General features: G+C 36.5%; 1 protein-coding gene across 3 annotated transcripts; it reads right to left on the bottom strand.

Moving 5' to 3' along the window:
* Positions 1-343: 343 nt before the first annotated feature.
* On the bottom strand, positions 344-17,936 carry LOC128018150 (vinexin-like). 3 transcript variants are annotated; one of them, XM_052603506.1, is made up of 21 exons: positions 17,863-17,936; positions 16,837-17,034; positions 16,142-16,217; positions 15,790-15,929; positions 15,273-15,336; positions 14,090-14,113; positions 13,812-13,893; positions 13,527-13,620; positions 10,659-10,733; positions 10,370-10,474; positions 8,275-8,330; positions 6,341-6,402; positions 5,502-5,554; positions 5,362-5,408; positions 5,005-5,119; positions 4,803-4,928; positions 2,950-3,051; positions 2,554-2,604; positions 1,573-1,667; positions 1,152-1,258; positions 344-775 (listed from the first exon to the last, which is right to left on the bottom strand). In XM_052603506.1, the coding sequence occupies exons 1-21, from the start codon at positions 17,872-17,874 to the stop codon at positions 714-716; spliced, it is 1,746 nt and encodes a 581-aa protein (XP_052459466.1). In that variant the 5' UTR covers positions 17,875-17,936; the 3' UTR covers positions 344-713. The 3 variants fall into 3 exon arrangements, with proteins under 3 accessions (XP_052459466.1, XP_052459465.1, XP_052459464.1); XM_052603505.1 differs by having other exon boundaries at positions 344-393; positions 2,554-3,051; XM_052603504.1 differs by having other exon boundaries at positions 2,554-3,051.
* Positions 17,937-19,606: the final 1,670 nt, after the last annotated feature.

Genomic DNA, 19,606 nt, shown 5'->3' on the forward strand with positions numbered 1-19,606 from the left:
ACATTTTCAGCTGAATATGGTTTTTAAGTCATTTATATATATCTCATATCATATACTGTTGGGTTTTTTTTTTTCACTAAACAGAAGACTTTTACTTGTATAAAAGAGTTTGAAACTGGCAACACGTTCCCTTTCCTAAAGTTTAAGAGAATGGCATGCTTGGTTTGTTACAAAAACACTTTAAGACAACTGCATTAGCGCTTACAGACACTTGATAATGATTGTGAAAACTGCGGTTGTGTTTCTATTATGATGTGGCAATCAGCTAAGCCTGTGCAAAAAGGGTAATAATAACTGAGATGAGAATGAAAAAATAAAATAAAGTAGTTTTAACTAGGTGTCCCATCCAGATCCTCAGGATATGTAGTGTTCAAGGGCAATGTTGCTACAAATCTGAAACCAAAATGGAGGTAAACTTTACAAAGAAGTTAAAATGAAGTCATCTTCGATAACGTGAATAGAATTGTGGACAACTGTAAATAAATGTAAGGATCTTCAAAGCGTAATGCAGTGTGGCTTCATCACGTGAGGGGTCAAACCCAGCGGTGTCCAGCGTCTGTGAGGAGAGCAGTGCACATGCTTTGTGAAGGAAGTTTGTGTGTGTGAAGAGGGCAGTGGTTTTGTGTTTCGTGTACAGAGGCAGTGCAGACAGACAGTATTTGGCATTGATTAGTGGTTGAGTCTGTAGTGTCCGTGAGGATTGGTGGAAGCTCTTAAACTGGTGCCACATAGTTTCCAGGGAATGTTCCAAAAGCTTGGGTCCTCTCAGACATACCTGACAGGAAAAGAAAAATGCCATGTCATTTAAGCAAGAAAACCTCTGGTACAAAACAGCTACCAACCATTTTGCTAGCACATTATGGTAAATTAAACTGTTGTAATATTAGACTTGGCCAATAGAAGGCAGCACAGTTCTGGCACTGACACTGCTCTTAAAATCTTTAAAAAGATACATTCAGTACAACGACACTAAAAATAACACAAAAAGTTTGATGCTTGAAGTCAATTTAGGCATTGCAATAATATTATCAAATATAAAATGAAATCAATAGGGTACCAATATATAATGCATTGTTATGGTTGATCGCATTACATCTTGTTCAAGTCAGAAGTTCTTGGCCGGAATAAACTGAAAAGTGAAGCAAGCTTACCTACAAACCAGCCGTCATCACACTTCTCCATGACCTGAACGAGGTCTCCCTCTCTCAGCTCCAGCTCGTCTCTGTTCTGGGGTTTATAGTTGTAAACTGCTTTATAGCTGAATGCAAAGAGGGAAAAATAAAAATAAAGAATAATGACAAAGGGTGAAGAGTGAAATCAGTAGCTGGATTATCCCAGGATAGTTTCTACATTCTTAAAGGGACAATTCACACAATAGTAAATTTTGTCATATTTTACTCTCCATGTAATTCTTAACCTCATGACTTGCAGATTCACAGCAAGATGGCAAGTAAACAGAGAGGTTTAAATTTTATTTTTACTAAAATATCCCTTTAAACAGTCATAAAACTAATAAATGATATTTGTCTGTTTGAATTCGGTCAGTAGTAATGATCGATGTTGTGTACTCACGGTTGTGGTGAATAACCCATGTTCACAGGAGACCGTGATGTGGAAGGAAACTTTACATCTGCATTGGGCTTCGGTGATTGTGATCTGGTCCGATCCTAAACATGATTGTTAAAGTTAGATTTTTTCCCCACAAAAAAAATATGCAACAAGTCTCAAGTATTCACACTCATTCATGTCCACATTTTTTTTCCCCACATATTTATAATGTTACTTGTGTTCAGCTAATATTGACTTTACTTTGAAAATGCATGAAATCTACAAATAAACATTTGTGACAATATTATATATATATATATATATATATATATATATATATATATATATATATATATATATATATATATATATAAAAACTTACCAACCACAACCTTTTTTTTTTTTTTTAAACTAATGCACAAAAACTCAAATTTAAACCTGCAGTAGGTAACTTTTGTAAAAATATATTTTTTACATATTTGTTAAACATGTCATTATATCATAGAATATGAGACAGATAATCTGTGAAAAAAATCAAGCTCCTCTGGCTCCTCCCAGTGGTCCTATTGCCATTTGCAGAAATACACCGCTCCCATTAAGAAACAACCAATCAGAGCTGCGGTCCGTAACTTTGTTTGTGTTCAACATGTAGAAAAATGTATATAATAAGCGAGTACACCATGAATCCATTTTCCAAACCGTGTTTTTGGCTTGTCCTGAATCACTAGGGTGCACCTATAATAAGTGTTTATATTCGGACTATTTTAGATTGCTTCGGGGGTACCGCGGCAGAGTAACCCAGTACCTTTGTGATTCTTCATAGACATAAACAGAGAGAAGTAGATCCGGCTACGATGTTCTCCCGCAAGACGCAAGCAGTTCTGTTTATTAACCGCTAGAGCATCAAAAGTTCCCTACCGCAGCTTTAATAAAACACTTATTTACCACAAAATATTTAGTAAAAACCTGAGGCCATCCATGAATAGATGGTGCTGTTACACAAACCTGGGTGATGTACGGAGGGTGCGAGCTGGTGTTGGCTGGCAGTCCCGGACCCTGTGAAGATGTCAGCACATGATTGGAGGGTGACACGGGTGGTCTGGTGTCCTTTTCCTGTGGACGGTGTGCGTGCAGAGATCCGGTCTGGTTGCTCATGAGTGAAGTGAGGCCAGGAGAGAACTGGAAGTGCTTCGAAGGCTGTTGTGTTGAGGTGGGCTGAGCGTGTGTCAGAGGGGAGCGTGATTGGCTGCAGTGTTTGTGAGGAGAAAGCTGGGGTTCGGGGGAGCGTGACGAGGGAGACAGAGGGGAGTGCTGTGGTCGGCTGGGACTGGGAGGTTCTGGGGTAAGAGTGGGAGAAGATGGAAAGTCATCACTGCTTTTAGTGCGGGGCATTTTGTTGACCTGGACGTAGTTGATGGGGAAGATTCCACTGCGGGTGGTGCCGGCGATACGACCCTCCAGCCACTGATCATCAACACGTCTAGTGATGGAGATCACCTCGCCCTGAGACAGAGACCAGAGAGAAGAAAGCTGCTGAAGCTGCTGGGTGTCAGATAGCACTGGTCTCTGAGATACTTTAACATTCTGTGGTCAAATATTTGTGTATATTGATGTTAACAAGTATAATTTATGGAAATTGACTATAATTGTTCCAGGCAGCCATTATCCTACATATCAGTGTTGGTTAGGACGGAGTTGATCCCAAAAAGAGTTGATTTACACGAGATGATTAAGACTCATTACCCAATTACTCTAGACTCAAAACAGTGGTCCCCCCCTCCCCCCCCAAAAAAAGAAAATTATAATAATTGACTCCAAGACCACCATACGGTCTACAGAAATATTCGAAAGCTCCATGACTTTCAGTTGTTCAAGGTTTACGGAACAATAGTTCACAGTAAGGATTAAAAAAAAAAAAGGAATATAATTTATATATTAAGGTTGTATTTATTTACATGACTTTTCTATGTCTAGATACAGTTTTAAAATAAGGATAATTTATATCCAAGGTTTTTTTTTTACCCCAATACTGTAGGAATCCTTGCCTTTCAAAATAAAAATAAATGTCGTTTATGGGATGAATTACAATAAGAAATCTTGATTTTTAGATGTTGTCAATTTTGTTTAAATTTACTTTTGTTGACTTCCTGATTGAGTACCAATGCCTTAAAGGGAAAGTTTCCCAACAATTGAAGTATTCTTCAAAATATCTTCTCTTGAATAGAAGTACAATCATACAGGTTTGGAATGAAAGGAGTTATGACAGGATGTATTATGACAGTAATTTTGGAAAAACCTTCTCTTCAACATCTAGCAATGTTCGTTTTGATTTATTCCAGGGACTCATTTTGACTAAAAGTCTCATTCAGTTTCATTCACTGCTTTATTTCATGACTCTTTTGGTAAGTTACATTACACCAGCAGGGGGCAACCAATGAGTATTTAAGTATTATGAGTAATGATGAGAACAATACAGATAATTTACAAAGCAGATTTCTTTACGATCATCAAGGCACAAAAAGTGTAATCTAAGAACTACAAATAAACAGACTCGACTGAATAAGCAGGCTATGTTCATAATGCTTTATTTCTTTGTGACAAATTTTCAATCCTAATAAATTAATTCACTATGATCACTGTATCCCTTATTATAATAAAACATGGATGCTTTTAGATTTAAATATTTAACAAAGCATGCAAACAAACGGCCGCTTTTATCTAGCTCATGTTTAATCCTGCCAATCTGCTTCCTTAAATCTGTTCAATTTGAGTGCTAGATAAAGAAATGTGACTTGACTGGAGTGCAAAGCTCATGCAAGCATACACATGACTATGATCAGATGCTTTCTTAACTGCTGCTTTCTCACGGCTTTATTTTGTTTCTGAGTGTGAAGTGTGCAGCACACACCGCTCTCCTCAAAGTGGTTGCGGTCCGGATGTTAACAAACAGTAAACCACTGCAAAGGCATTTTTTTTATTTCTTTTTACCTCTAAATGAAGAACAAAAAAGAACTTTGGCATGAGTATATCAAGGCCTTTACTAAACTGATCAATGCAATTTGTAAAACCATGAACACAAGCACACAATTAAAACAAATGAAAGATGTCACAAGTAGTATATTAATTTCAAACCCCTAGTAAATTAAATAAGATTTTACCTCTGCTCACTTAGCAATAAAGAAAATGACTTTCAATCTAATATTTTCGACTGATTAGTTGTAGTGTATGGTGCAGATGTGCAGTGTTTCTGGCACCTTTCTGAAGGACAGCTCCACGGGCAGATCAGCGTTGAAGTTGAACAGGGCCACGGCCTCTCCGTACTCCAGCACCTGGACGGTGGGAGACTTTATTGGCGTGGGTTTCTCTGTTGGAGGAATAATCTGGAAAGAAAACATAGAAATGTGTGTAAGTGAAAAGATGGGGTGAAGGGTTTCATTTGCATACACATGGACATACCTCCACATAGCTGGTGGGAAAGATCCCCACTCTCCCATGATGCTCTCCTTCATACCAGTTGGCGTCCACCTGCCGGTGTATGTACACTACATCACCTTTTTGTAAGGTCAGCTCCCTATGGATGAGAGGTCAAGAATAATAATAATGGCTATGTCTTCAAACATTATTAAATGAACTATAATAAATAAATCAGGGAACCATTTATTATTTTGTTTTCATTTATTTTAATCACAGTGGCATTTGCAATGCTTTCATCTTGGATCAGACTTTCCCATATCCTTCATAGACGGATGCCAATTCGGGCAAATAATTAGGAAAAATGAAATGTGTGCGGCGGTGTCTTTGGTTTCTACTTACTTTGGCGACTGTGCTTGGAAGTTAAATTTCACTCGCGCTGCTTTCATCTGTGCAGACAAACATGCTTTCTTTTTCAAAGTCTGTGTAAAATACGTACTTTGCATTCAAACACCGCTGAGAAAGAAGATCAAACACTGTACCTTTCTCTCTTCTTTCTTAGGAGGGAAATCCATGTCTGATGATGTTAGGTGATCTGTAGAGGGGAAAAAAGACTGGATATGAGATAGTTGCTCATAATATAACAAAAATCTGAATTGTATCTATTGTCCATGTTTGCTTGTAAATATTGGGTGTTTCCTCAACTTCAAGCACTTATATGCCCTATAGGTCAGTGGTTCTCAACTCCAGTCCTGGCGTCTAACAGCTCTGCAGCATGTCTTTCTTAACACACCTGATTCAGATACCCAGCTCGTTAGAAGAGAGCTCCATGCATCAATTGTGTTCCAGTTGACATGCTCCCTACACAGTGTCCATTGCTCCCTACTCACTGAAGTCTAATTAACTTTGGAACATTTATTCACGGATTTGCACTGCACCACGGTCTGCAGCGTCGTCACACACAGATGAAACTTACTAGTGAAGTGTGACCTAACATAACAAATAATGTTGAAATCTTACTAACCACAAACTTTTGAATGTATATTAGTAAAATAATTTAGAGATTTAATCAAATTTAACTTCTTTTTTATTCTTTGGCTCAAGACAGTTGGACTCCAGCTCTGCACATGTTATTGTGTTTACAGTGGCAGAGTCTTACTCAATTAATCTCCAGGAAAAACTACTGGATCAATCTAATCTGCAATCACGACCTCCATCCTGCTGCTTGGTCCATGCTTCAAGTCTTGCTGAACAGTGACTTAGTTCATTTGTTTTTCTAATTTCACAGAAATGTGTTTACTTCGTATTAACCGTGCAAAATGTGAAGCAGCCTTGGGAAATGAGAAGAAAGAGAAGAAATAGGAAGGTGGCTATATCTTACCATCAGAATGCACGAAGCCCGCTGTTGTGCCCTGCTTTACAGAGCAGGGGATTATGGGATAGCTGGAAAACAAAAACAAAAATAATCATGTGACAAATCTATGCTAAATACTGCAGAAGCAAAGCACTGTAAAAAAAAACAGTAAAGGGTGAAGCTGAAATTATATGATATGTTAACACAACAATGATTGTACAAAAAAGAGGAAAGAGGAAAGTTTTTCTTTTGTGTTTCTGAAAAGTTTGATATTGTAATATTCATGCCAGGCCAGTAGATGGGGATGTCACTTTGTGAAGAAACACTTTGCACTTGCACCCTTACTGTCCCTATAGACTGAACACATAATACACATGCACATAACTGTTTTATGACGTTGTCATTTAAATGGACAGCCAAAACACATACAAGGTTTTATTATTAGGCGCCCCCTAATATATTAGCATGATTCCTCAAAATGACCGTTATTAGTTTCCAATTATAATTTTTTAGAATTTTTATGAATTCTCAGGTTTTTCTTCCAAATAAAACTCCCCAAAAAAGCTCATGTGTCTACAGAGTTTCAGAGGAGATCTACAATGTCACAAATGTACTAAAACACCAAAATATGCAATTAAAAGGAACTCAAACACTCGTCATTATCTTCCAAGCCCAAATGATTTAAGTTATTCACATTAATTTAACAGCTCTACATTTAACTAATACATAAATCAATAAATACTGTGAAGGATTGCCTCGTTTATACGCACAATGAAGAACAGAGAGCTCAGAAAAAATAACATCATAAAAATAAAGACTCAAGGAAGACACAACAGATGGTCTGTCTCAGCCATGAGGATCAAAATGGGGATATTTATGAATGTGACAGACCAGAGATCTTTAAAACGTAATACTGTTCAAGATAATACTGCATACATAAAAATATCTTAATAAAAAATATCTGATATAATGGCTAACATACCGATTCTTGAACTCAAAGAACAGTTACCATGTGAACAGGTTTTCAGCCCCGGGGTTATTAATCGTTCCAGAAAGAGAAAAGCTATAAAACTGTCCTCACTCTGTATCCTTTTTTGTAGCAGCAGGGGCATTTATGGCATTTCGTGGGTGGGGAGGTAATCAGCGGGGGGCTGAAGGGGGCAGAAACCATCAACATGCCACAGAAAAACAGAGCGAGAACTCAAGAATGTGTCAGATCCAGTGAGATACGGGCCCCTGGCGAGCAAATACTGAAGTTAAAGGTGTCAGAACGGGCATGAACATCTGAACTACAGGCCTGGGAGGACCAAACGTTGCCTTTTATAGCTCTGCTGTGTCAAAAACACATAAAGAGAGGGATAACTGCTTGAGGAGCAGTGATGCAGGCAGAAAAACTGTGGACATGCACACACATCTAAACTGTGTCGAATACAGTCTGAACTGAACCAATGCTGTAACTCTTTAGTAACACGATGAACAAGGTCAAGCTTGTGAGTAAAGAACGAGAAAATCACATGTACAGGCACACAAAGAGCTCAGCATGGGGTCGAGTATGTGGGCCACTGGCCAAAGAGTCAACAATTAACCAATCAGACGAGGAGACAGGCCAGGCATGTCATATGACCTCAATAAGACAGAGAAACACCAGAGAATCGACTCCCGCATGTGTCACATTTCATCATCATTACTGATTCATTATCAGATACTATTTCTGCAAAACACTCCAAAGAAACTACTTTGCCCACCTGTTTCATGTATCCAAACTTCAATCCAAATGATACAGCAATTTATAACTACAAAACATTTATAAAATTAAAAATAAAACTAACTCTAATCTAAAAGTGCATTTTTATAAATAAAAAACAAAAGTTTTTTTTTTTTTTAGGTTTTGTCATATTTGGCTTGTTTAGGGACACATCTGTTTCCGAAGTATAGTTAAGTAAACCTACTAAAAAGCTTACCTGTTTTCTTGTCTGTTCACTTCTGTTCTTGTGGTTGCTGTGTTGGCTTTAGATCCCTGTAAATAGAAATCACAGTTTCATTCAGCTGTAAAACAGATGAACTCTCTGAAGACACAGTTAAACGAGTGTTTGGGAGCAGCTCGGAGGTAATCTCAAGAGGCGGTGACCATTCCTGCTCTGAGAGCTGCACTGAACACTCCCCTGGGTCCTACACTCCTTATTTTGGGTACATTGTAAAAGTGAATGAGCTAGAAGTGATGATGTAATCAGTTAAGATTTCCACAGTTTATTTCACAAGCACAGGGAGTGCCATAAAACCTTACACAATTAGAGTCACAGTATTCACTGACCCCAAAGCTAATTTTAGATTAAAGGAATAATTAGATTTTCAGCGAACAGCAATTTGAATATGAGTCTGTTTTTGCTTATTTGGCTTTATTTATTTGGCTAATTTTGGAGCTGAGACTGATTTAAGGCACTTTTTCACTTTTATTGTATTGAATAGAGTAGCAAGAACATTCTGCTAAACTTCTGCTTTTGTTTAAAAAAAAATTCAAATAAGATTTTTCTTAATGTATAATCTCATATGCTCACCATGGCAGCATTTATTTAATCAATGTAAAGTAAAAACAACATTGTTATAGTATATATTATTACATTTTTTAAAATACAAAAAATATTATTACAATATATGTATATATATAGTGATGGCAAAACTGAGATTTGGAATTAATTCCAAGCTGAGAAAGGAATTAATACTTTTATCAGTCAAAAGTGAAAGTAAAGACATCATATTACAAAATATTTCTATTTCAAATAAATTCTGTTTTTTGAAATTGTAATTAATCAAAGAATGAATAAAGAAATAAATAAGATTCAAATTGATTAAATACAATTTATAATCATATTTAGAAATAATTATTGAGCATCAGCATATTACAGTGATTTCTGAAGGATCATGTGACACTGAAGACAATTCAGCTTTGCAACACAGAAATAAATTATAGTTTAAAATATATTCAAATAGAGAACTTGAATTTTGTAATAATATTTCATAATATTGCTGTTTTTATTCTATTTTGATCAAATTAATGCCTTGGAATTTGGAAAGAATGAAGGGCAAATTGCTCATTTTTGGGTGAACTGCCCCTTTAAGAATCACAAAAAGAGAGACATGGCTAGAAATGGATCAAATAAACAGAGCCGGGATATAAAGAGCAGACACTGCACAGATTGGCGTGACTCAAACGAAAGCTCAGCAGTGGGCGGCTGCAGACTTTGGCTGTTCGGTCTGACAGGAAGTGACAGAGAGGATAAGCATGCACAGCTGTCAGATCAGGCCCAACATCCAGCAACCTGAAGATAACAGCAGTGGCAACAAACACACAAAAACTATTTGACTTTTTTTGCCACAACAAGTGGGAGCGTAAGACTAATACCTTGTCTGAAGGGTGTGGGAATTTTTGAGAAATCAGTTCATTTATAATGGATGACTTAAGTCTAGCTAGAAGTCCAAAAGATTTAAAAGCCATTAAGAGCTTTAGATGGATACAGTTACAGTTTGCCAAATACAACTTCACAAATGATCTCCCAGTCTTATCTAAATGCTGTGTCTCTGTTTTCATGACCCTCACTCTCTAATGCTTTGAAGTAGATATTTGTTTAATATTTGTTGGGCAAAATTCAGAATTGAAGTATTAGGAGTGTGTGTGTGTTTGAAATGAACCGGCCAAAAATCACAATGAGTTGAACTGGAATGACAGGAAGACTTTCAAAACAGTTCTGCTACAATACAATACCATTCTTATTTAAATAATTAATCTAAAATATATTAATTATATTTTCATTTATTTGAAATACATTAAAACTGTTATTAATATTACTGTTTTTATTTTATGTTTATCAAATAAAAGCAGCATTGGTGAACATAAAACTTTCAAAAGCATTAAACTCTATCCCCAAACTTCTGAATGGTAGTTTATGTACTGAACTGGAGATAGCAGATCATAGATGATTAGAGACTGGTTTCAAGGAGGTGGCTGAGGTTTAATGAGTCTAGATGAGGAGTGTGATGTGTAGATGGACGGGTCAGTACCTCACCCCTGCCTCGCCGCTGCTTCTGGGACAGTCTCCTCTCCAGACCACGAATGTCTGAGTCCAGCTCGGCCTCAAACCGGTTCAGCTCTGACACCAGCGTCGCCTGAACAACAGCATGAAAATATCTTCAGACTGAAGGCTTTTAATCAGAAAATGATTGTACACTGTAACAAATGTAAAAGTAGGCTATTGCAATTATTTATAAAAGAATCCAGAATCCAGAAGCAGATTGTCAGAAAGTGAGACGTGCTGATGGATGTCTGATGTGGAGATTGACAGACTCTCACCTCTATGGACGGAGACTGGGACTGAGGTTTCACTGGGCTGAGATATGAAGCCATCTGTGACTCAGACCTCAGAGGCTGAAAAACAACAACAGTACAATATTATCAGGCCACATTCAAAACCATACTGTAATTCAGCTAGCTGCCAAGGTTACATTTCTCATTTTCATTTAGTTTAACTTGATGAACTAAAATAAGCTGAAACTGAAATAAAAAATTACTAAAAAAAAAAAACTATTAAAATGACAAAAACTCGACAATATTAACTAAAATGAAAACGAAAATGGAATATAACAAAATACAATTCTAAATATTAATACTAACTGTAATCTCACTGAGCATGTTTAAATGCATACAGATACACTGACAAGTACCAAAACGCATTTTATTGAAATAACCCGATTTATTGGTTTACATGTAAATGAATAACCTGACAATGCATGTAAACTGTGTTCACTGTACTGCATCAAAAATCAGGTTGTTTCCTGCTGGTTATGTGAGAACATAAGCATCCATGTCTTCTCCTTGTAGAATTGCATTTGTTATGTGAGTTGTGATGTTAAGTAAAGCGTTAAAAACCCCAGAGTCTTTCAAATGGTCTTGCACAGACTCAGGCTTCTCTCATATTTGCTTGAGTTGCATGAGATGAAAACACTTTTTATATTTTTCTATTTTTTATTTTTTTTAACAATATACAGTATTCTCCTCCCCTACCTCTGTGGATGGATGCGCTTAAAGCTTTCCTGTCACATATTACACATGTGCACTTCAATAATCGGACATCTCGCAGATTAAGGTGTTTCAGGCGAAAACAGGGTAATGGGAAGAATTCTAGCTGATCGGTTTTTGCATAAGATGATCATGACTTTAGGCAAATAAAGGAAAACAAGGTGTAACATGCAAACATGGCCATACTCGTCGTCTTATTAAGTATAATCAGTTGCATGTAAATGCAAAATTATTTTTAAGAACTACAAGTACAAGTTACAGGTTTGAACTGAACACCATTTCATAACCAACTTAATACCCAATGTAAGTATAAACCTGATGTGTTCCGCCTCATTTAATTGTTACACAATTTGTGATTTTACAAGCGCTCCAGACAGGTAGGATCATGTGGAAATCAGCTAAAAACAGAGTGAAAGTAGAAACAGCGACTGTCACAGTTTTTAAGGTTCTAATTTTAATATTTTTTTATTTTATTTTGCCAGTCCAAAGCATAGTTGTGTCTGTTGAAAGCCTTTTAGTTACTGTCTGTTGACATTCCACATCTCCACTATCCCTTTAAATCTTTGAGACTAAAACACCTCTATCTTAAAAGGATCTGATCTACACATCTGAACCATCAACACGGCATCATTATACAAGAACAAACTGAAAGCCTTTTCATGCCCTGTTATTCAGTGCAATCTGAATTAATTTGACATTATATACACAGACAGATAGATATATGTATATATTTATATATATTTAAAATGAAATTTTAGATGGTATATTGATAGTAAATCGAAGGCAGAAGTGCAGTTTAAAGTAGAAATTGAAATTCTAAGAAATTCATATACTCTAAATTACACAGTTTGTTGGAAAAACCTTGTTTTTGGACAGACGGATGAAAGGACATCAGGGGAAAGTAGTGTCAAGTCAAGCCAGTGGCAGTAAATGGTATGCACACAAGCTTTTCTCGTAAAATTTCTCATTAATTATCATATAGAAAAATAACATTACAGAAAATAAGCAGCAACTGGCAAAGAATGTATACCTTAGAACATATTATATGTACCTTTAAGGTACTATGAACCTTTTAGGAGTAAATAAGATGCAAAGATGTCCCTTTAAGGGAACGGCTAAGATGACAAGCTATTGTACACAGCTGTTGAAGATGCAATTTCTGCACATTTATTCTGCGTGAAGTAATGTGATTGTGACTGAAGTCTAAAGATATTTCAAATGTATTTATGTATTTTTACTTAGTCACACACCATTTAACCTCGTGATATATCATCCTCACATAAAAAAGAGTTATATGTTGCACATTTGAAGTAAGTTCAATGTTAATTTCAATATTTATTTTTTATGTTTATACATTTTAACTAATTTACTAAAATATGAGTATATCAAGGGGTCACCTTAACACTGTGATAAAACTGTATGTGTTTTATTAAAGAATTCTATTTGATGTATTTAAATAAAGACATTATTAAGTATGAAACATCCATAAGCTCTCACTGATATGCCTTTATACAGTAGGCTTTAATGCCTACAGGAAGCTGTCACCATCTCCTCCCTCAGATTCTGGCCAGAAGGACCACTCTTCCCAACACTTTCTAAATCACTCCGTCTTTGGGGGCATGCTGAACCCTGACCTACGAATGAGGTAACTGTTATTGAGGTACTGTACTGATCTCCCATCACATCTAGAGCTCAGTCTATCCCATGAACAAGATGCCAATAGACAATAACAAAAAGGCTTTCAACAGACACAACAATACTTTAGAAAGAAAACAACTAAGACGAAACATAGTTATTTCAACAACAAAAAACTAAAAAACATCTGAAATGTAATGCAGGTAATTCTGGGAATGTCAATTTACGGTTATTCACTGTAAATGATACAGTCTTTTTCACTTTTAAAAATGGTAATCTACCATAAAATGTATGACCAATACAGTTTTCACTTTATATAGTAATATAGTATATGATATAGTATAGTTAATAATTTAACAGGTTTTTACTATAGCATTTTTACAGCCTTTTACCGTTAAATTCACAGATTTTTTTTAACCATTTTGCATGTTTACATATATTTCTAAACAAACTGAATGGAGGGGTTGTCAGAAGCTCAGGTAATGGTTAATGACGGCTGTCTCTTACCTGACTACGATCCTCTACTGCTGCCCTCATTCCAGGCTCAAAGTCAAAAATACTCTTGGGTTCTGGGTGCTTCCCTGTGTCGCCCAGATCAGCCCTGTAACACACACACACACACACACAGAGAGGACACTTTACTACGCAATCATTACTGGTTCTTGCAGAAACAGATCTTAACCTGCCCAGTGTCTGTGTAACTCCTCTCTTTGCTCTCTCTCTCTCTCTCTCTCTCTCTCTCTCTCTCTCTCTGTCTCTCTCTCTCTCTCTCTCTCTCTCTCTCTCTCTCACCAGTCGGGCAGGGCTCCGTGAGGGGTGAGGGTGAAGGGGTCCTGCTGGACAGAATCTGGGGGAGGAGATGATGACAGCTTCCCTGTTGCCAGTGAGAAAAGACATATTAACGAGAGCTTATAGATGTTTCACACTATTATTCAAAATGACAAAAATGTCCTTATTCCTATTGAACAATTTCATCGGGCACAAATAACTGTAAAACACATACAGTAACTGAAGCACATTCATATATTTTACAATATTTTACAATATCTTCATATAAAATGCAAGCTTACTTTCTCTCCAGTCAAACTCTGACTCTACAGGAGTAAAAACATAAAAACATAAATTAGAAGATATGACACTAATTAGCTATATTAGGTTTACTAACTATTTACACATACATGATATATTGCTACCATATTGATTATGGGCAATTCTTAGACTTTTTTGTTTTTATGTAAATGCTTATTTGTGCTGTTTCTACATTTAAATGACATTTGCATTTAAATTAACTTAATCTTTAAAAACACTAATGATCTAATAAAAAAATTGTACGTTAAGCTTTAATCTAGCTATCTAATTATGCTAATTATACAATTAAGTATTGAATAATATTAATTAACATTCACTTACTATATGGTTAGAGTTAGGTTTGATAGCTGCTTGTAATTCGGCTTAATTAACTGTTATTACTATAATTAGTACATGTGCTGAATAACAAGGAAAACCTAAATGTTACAAAACACTTCTGTTTTAAATGAGCTCTCTGTTCATCAAAGTCTCTTTGGATAAAAGTGTTATTTAAATTAGGCTACTATACTATTTAAAGACCGGATACCATGTAAGATTAGCACATGACAGCCTGCTATTAACTTCTTTATCTCTATAAGCTCAGTGAGTAGGAGTCAAACATGGTGTCTATAAAAACACATTGAGCAAGCTGTGTAACACTGCATTATGTTGTTCATAATTACTCGACTACCTCAGCTGCTGTTCTGGTTAATAAACTACAAACTTCAGTGCATTAATCAAGCACAGGATTCAAGCCAAATATCCTAGAGGATTTTGTGAAGTTTTTAAGGTAAATCACTGTATGAATGTCATTTTTCCACACTTCTGCTGCTGTGTGTTCCAAACCAGCTAAAACCGGTTTTATTGTTGTTTACAATAAGAAGTTTGTGCTCTTTACATTTTTGTGAGTTTGAAATCTGTATCTTCTAGCTCACTGATGAAGGTATAAGGCACAGCGCAGTATCTTGAATCTTATCTGGTTCCACTTTCAAAGGCTCACTTGTGGACTTTCTCATTGAGTTCCACATGTGTGAAAGGTTTAACAATGTTTAAGAAATGAGGAGTAACAATTCCCACCAGACTTTAGCTTGATTCTTTCTGGATCAGTGCAGAATATGACAGACAATAACGGAGAATGTCCTTACTGTTTCAGAGCGAGAGACAGATAGATAGGAGAGCACATACCCTCTGGTTTCTTGTGGATTTGTCTAAACATGCTCTTATACCAGTCCTTGGGCTTATTTACGCTCTGGTGAAAGGGTTGGGAAAGACAAAAATGCATTGTTCAAAATACACACAAAGCATAACTGCACAAACTCTTTAAAAAAATACCTCTAATCAATATGTTTGTCTTGTTTACAACTAAAATGTCAGAATAAAAAGCTCAACAATTAATCTAACAAAATTCTTAAATAAGAATGAAAAGTTGCCTTGAATTTTCTTCTAGATAAAATGCAATACATTTAATTATATATATATATATATATATATATATATATATATATATTATTTCAGTTAATGTTTGTTTTTTATGGTTTTAGTTTATAGCGGTTTAGTTAACTATAATAACTCTGCTGATAACCAGCACACTGTGCATTCATAGCTAATTCACAGATAACAGGAACGTTATCCATGTATTTGATTGTGATATCCAGCTGACTGAAGGTGTGACACATGACTGCAGTGTTTGAGAGAGCCTCACAGATCGGGATGCGATCGGCATGCCTGTCTCATCTACAGGACCGATTCCAGAGAACTTGATCAAGTGCTCCTCTCGGGTGCCAGACGTCCTGGGTAAAGTGGCAGGACCTCCGCTCCGTATCACGCCATTGGATAATCCAACTGAAAGGCAGAGAGATGACAACTTTACACATGTGGAATTGCACAAAATTATAATATAATATATTAACATACAATATTTTCAATTCTAATTTCAAATGTTACGATTTATTTCCATTCAAGCACAGAAACCGTTAAATATACTTATAATCACAAATAAGAAACACGTAATTCGTATAATGTATTATAAAAAAACGAATCAAATGTTTTATTACCATTTGTCTGAGTCGGCCCATAGTAGGATCCGAAACTGTGTGTTGTGAATCCACCTCCGTTGACCTCTGACACTTGCTGGAAACATTAGTGCACAGTCAGAGACACAGTATATGACAATCACATTTTAATAGTGAATTAAAGAGAAGAAATGTTAGTTATATGTTACACATACATAACATCAGTTATACTTTGTAAAAAAGTGACCCTAAAACATGGCACTTGGAGGGATAGTTTGTTATCTGGTGCAAACACATTCAAAGTGTCCAAATACTTAGTTTGGGGACACTATATAATAAAGAAGAAGAAGAAAAATTCAAGTTGTTGTAAACAGGATCAACATAATGTATTTTAAGAGGCCCTTTGTAATTAAAGCCACAAGGGGGCAGAACAATATAAATTATGCAGCTGCACGCATTCAGTCACATCAGTGTGTAATAATGTCAGTGTTATTTTAGTATTATTTACCATAATATATTATATATAAAACATATAAAAGTTTTACATTTAATATGTTCCATTCTCATTTTTTTTTTCATATTGTCCTTGAAAGATGCAGAACCTGAAACATTTCATGATTAAATTAGATTTGGAATCCTGGATTGTTAATGTGGTTGTAGCTCTTTGAATCCCAGAGCATATAATAATATAGTTCTTGACACACATGTGGAATAATGTGTTACAGCTGTGCTCTTGCCTTGTGCTGTGACGCCGCGGGGGCTGAACTGTTGTGAAACGGACTTGAGGGAGGCGTAGGAAGACCAGGAGAGATCACGACTACTTCCTGGGTCACATCCGGAGCCATGAAGTGCTGTCTGGATCCACTGCCGGGAAGAGCCTCGTCCGAGAAAATGATCCGGGAGCCATTGAGATGCTCATGCACCTCCACTCTTTTCTGAGAGAAAAAGAGAGATCTTATAGCATTATCTAGTTTCCATTCATCCCTACTCCATACCACTTTTTCCTCTTCAGGAATGGGGGTGTTTTGGGTCACAGGAGGGGGACATCCTGAACAACCGGGCTCACACACAGACACACACACTCACTCATACCTACAAGCAATTTATAGTGTCCTATTCACCAGTGCTGCATGCCATCTTCACCCTTTCAGATTGAAGATGTTTAACCCTCTTACATTAAAAGGACCCTTTGTGAGCTTAGTTTGAGGGACCACAACTGTAGAAACTAGGGCCCTGTTTTGGCAAGGTCCCTCAGGTGTGACTCTCAGTCAACAGGGTCATGAAGAGTTCACCAGAGCATGTTAACATTACATCTCCCTGACCTCCTTTCCTCTTCCTCTTCCTCTGGACTCGAACCCCACCATCCCTCACCTTCTGCTCTCTCTGTGAACTGAACAGTGCTCCCTCTCTCCATGTGAACTCTAGGGGTCATGGGAAGATCCCTGTGTTCTCACAGATGGGGAAACTGTATCTTGTTAAATCACGGAGATGCCTTTGTGAACTGGGGAACAGGGACTGGGGCTTTTTCATGGAAATCCAAGTCTAGTCCATAAATAGCTGTGTCTTTCTCTCCTCCTATCATTGTGTAAGGAGCTGTTTTTTTCTGTGGAGCCAGGGCGTCTTTTGAGGTGATGCTAAATGGCCCAGGAGCTGCCAAGGTAAGTGCAAGTGCAAAGTACTTCACAATAACACGGGTTTAGAGGTTTGAGAAACACAGAGAGCATGTTTTAAACATCATGAGATGCTTTGAGAGTTTGTTTTACCTGAGACTGCATGTCATCTGCGGGGATCCTGGTCAGTAATCACTCGGATCTCAGACTCACTGCCTGGAAGAAACAGCATTCAATGTACTCTCATTTCTTGACAATGCAGAACCCATGAAGGCACTTTAAATGCTAAATCATGAGGACTTTTGAAATCTTACTTTATTGTTTATTTCTATTTGATTAAAATCTGAAACCGACAACAGTATTTAATTATAAATGTTCATATACTTGAATCACTAGCACTCTTGCCAACAATCCTCAATGGAAAGTAGCTAAATCCTGGTTGGAAAGTTGCTAGATGACATCATGTGATAATAAGCACATTCATGATGTCACTGAATCACATTTCCATTCTGTCTCGAGCCCTTTAAACAGCACATCTGTTTGCTTCTCTTCTCCTCTCTGTGTTCACATGCATTACAGCCAAATTCATAATAAAGCTGTTCTCGTTTACATGTGTGTTTAATTTATTAATTACGCATCTTTTTCTGTTGAAGGAATAATCAATACCAATCCCATTTTCTGTTCTCATCACAGATGTGAATCATCAGTGTTCAGTCAAGATGCAATCCATCTGTTAAATCTTAATTATCCTAACAGCGCTTTATTCTGAACCACAGAACTCACAGGACTAATCATGTGAATGTATTAAGAAGCTCTTTGTGTGTATATGTGCATAATATATATATATACAGTATATGTATATACATACAGTATATACATACAAAAAAAAATGTTTGTAAATAGGTGATTGCTTTTTTTAAATAATAACAACATTCTTTTGTGAAATGTTAATTTTGTCAATCATAAAATAACACTGAATGTAATTGGCCAACTGTGGTTGTTTTTCCTCATCGCAGTGATGTTAGACTTTGAACCTTTTTTTTTTTTTTTAAGCAAAACTGTTTCAAATATAAGAATATTTTTCTATAGCTCTACGAAAAAAAAAAAAAAAAAAAAACGGTGAGCTGTCCAACGTGAAATGTTTCATACTGTATGACTTTAGCTTTCCATTTGACCGCAGTGTTTCCCGCTCAGAGCGAAACCGTGAAGCAATCGCTCCTAGAGCTGTGTTTTCCATGTGAGATGATTAACTATGAACCAGAGACCATAATAATATCCGTCAGTTTGATAAATGCTGTATCCTCTGCTTTTCACACGGGGGATTATTATATGTTGGGTTATTCTCTTCTCTCATTCTCTCATTCTCCAGATGACTCACCAGTCTTGAATGAGCTCCATTACATAACAGAAAACAACAACTGAGTGTGTGTTTATGTATGTGTGCTTCACAATGATCTCTCAGTAAGTGAGGGTCCCACGGGGGGTGGGCGGTGGTATGTGCATGAGTGGTGCTGCTTATTAACATACATGGATTTACATGCACTGTATCAATTAGTGAGGGTGAACTCACTGACAGAAGTGAAATATGACTCAGCTTTAGAGGAATTTATTCACTCTCATGTCAATTTAAACCTACAGAGAACCTAAAGAGACATAGTGATTTTAAAAAGAGATATATGAGATTGGAGAAAAAAAAGTTATATTGCACTTCTTTTGCAAAATAGTGTGCTCCTCCAAGAAACTTTGGGTTCTGAGTCCCAAAAAAAAAAAAAAAAAAAAACCTGCACTGACTTGCATTTTGCAATTTCTCGCAAAATAAAAAATAAAAAAATGCATTCCACCATGAAAAATATCAGAAATTTGACAATGATTAAAAGCTAACTTGTTCATGCACTTT

This window comes from Carassius gibelio, chromosome A8 (genome assembly GCF_023724105.1).
Source record: "Carassius gibelio isolate Cgi1373 ecotype wild population from Czech Republic chromosome A8, carGib1.2-hapl.c, whole genome shotgun sequence".
NCBI classification, from domain to species: Eukaryota; Metazoa; Chordata; class Actinopteri; order Cypriniformes; family Cyprinidae; genus Carassius; species Carassius gibelio.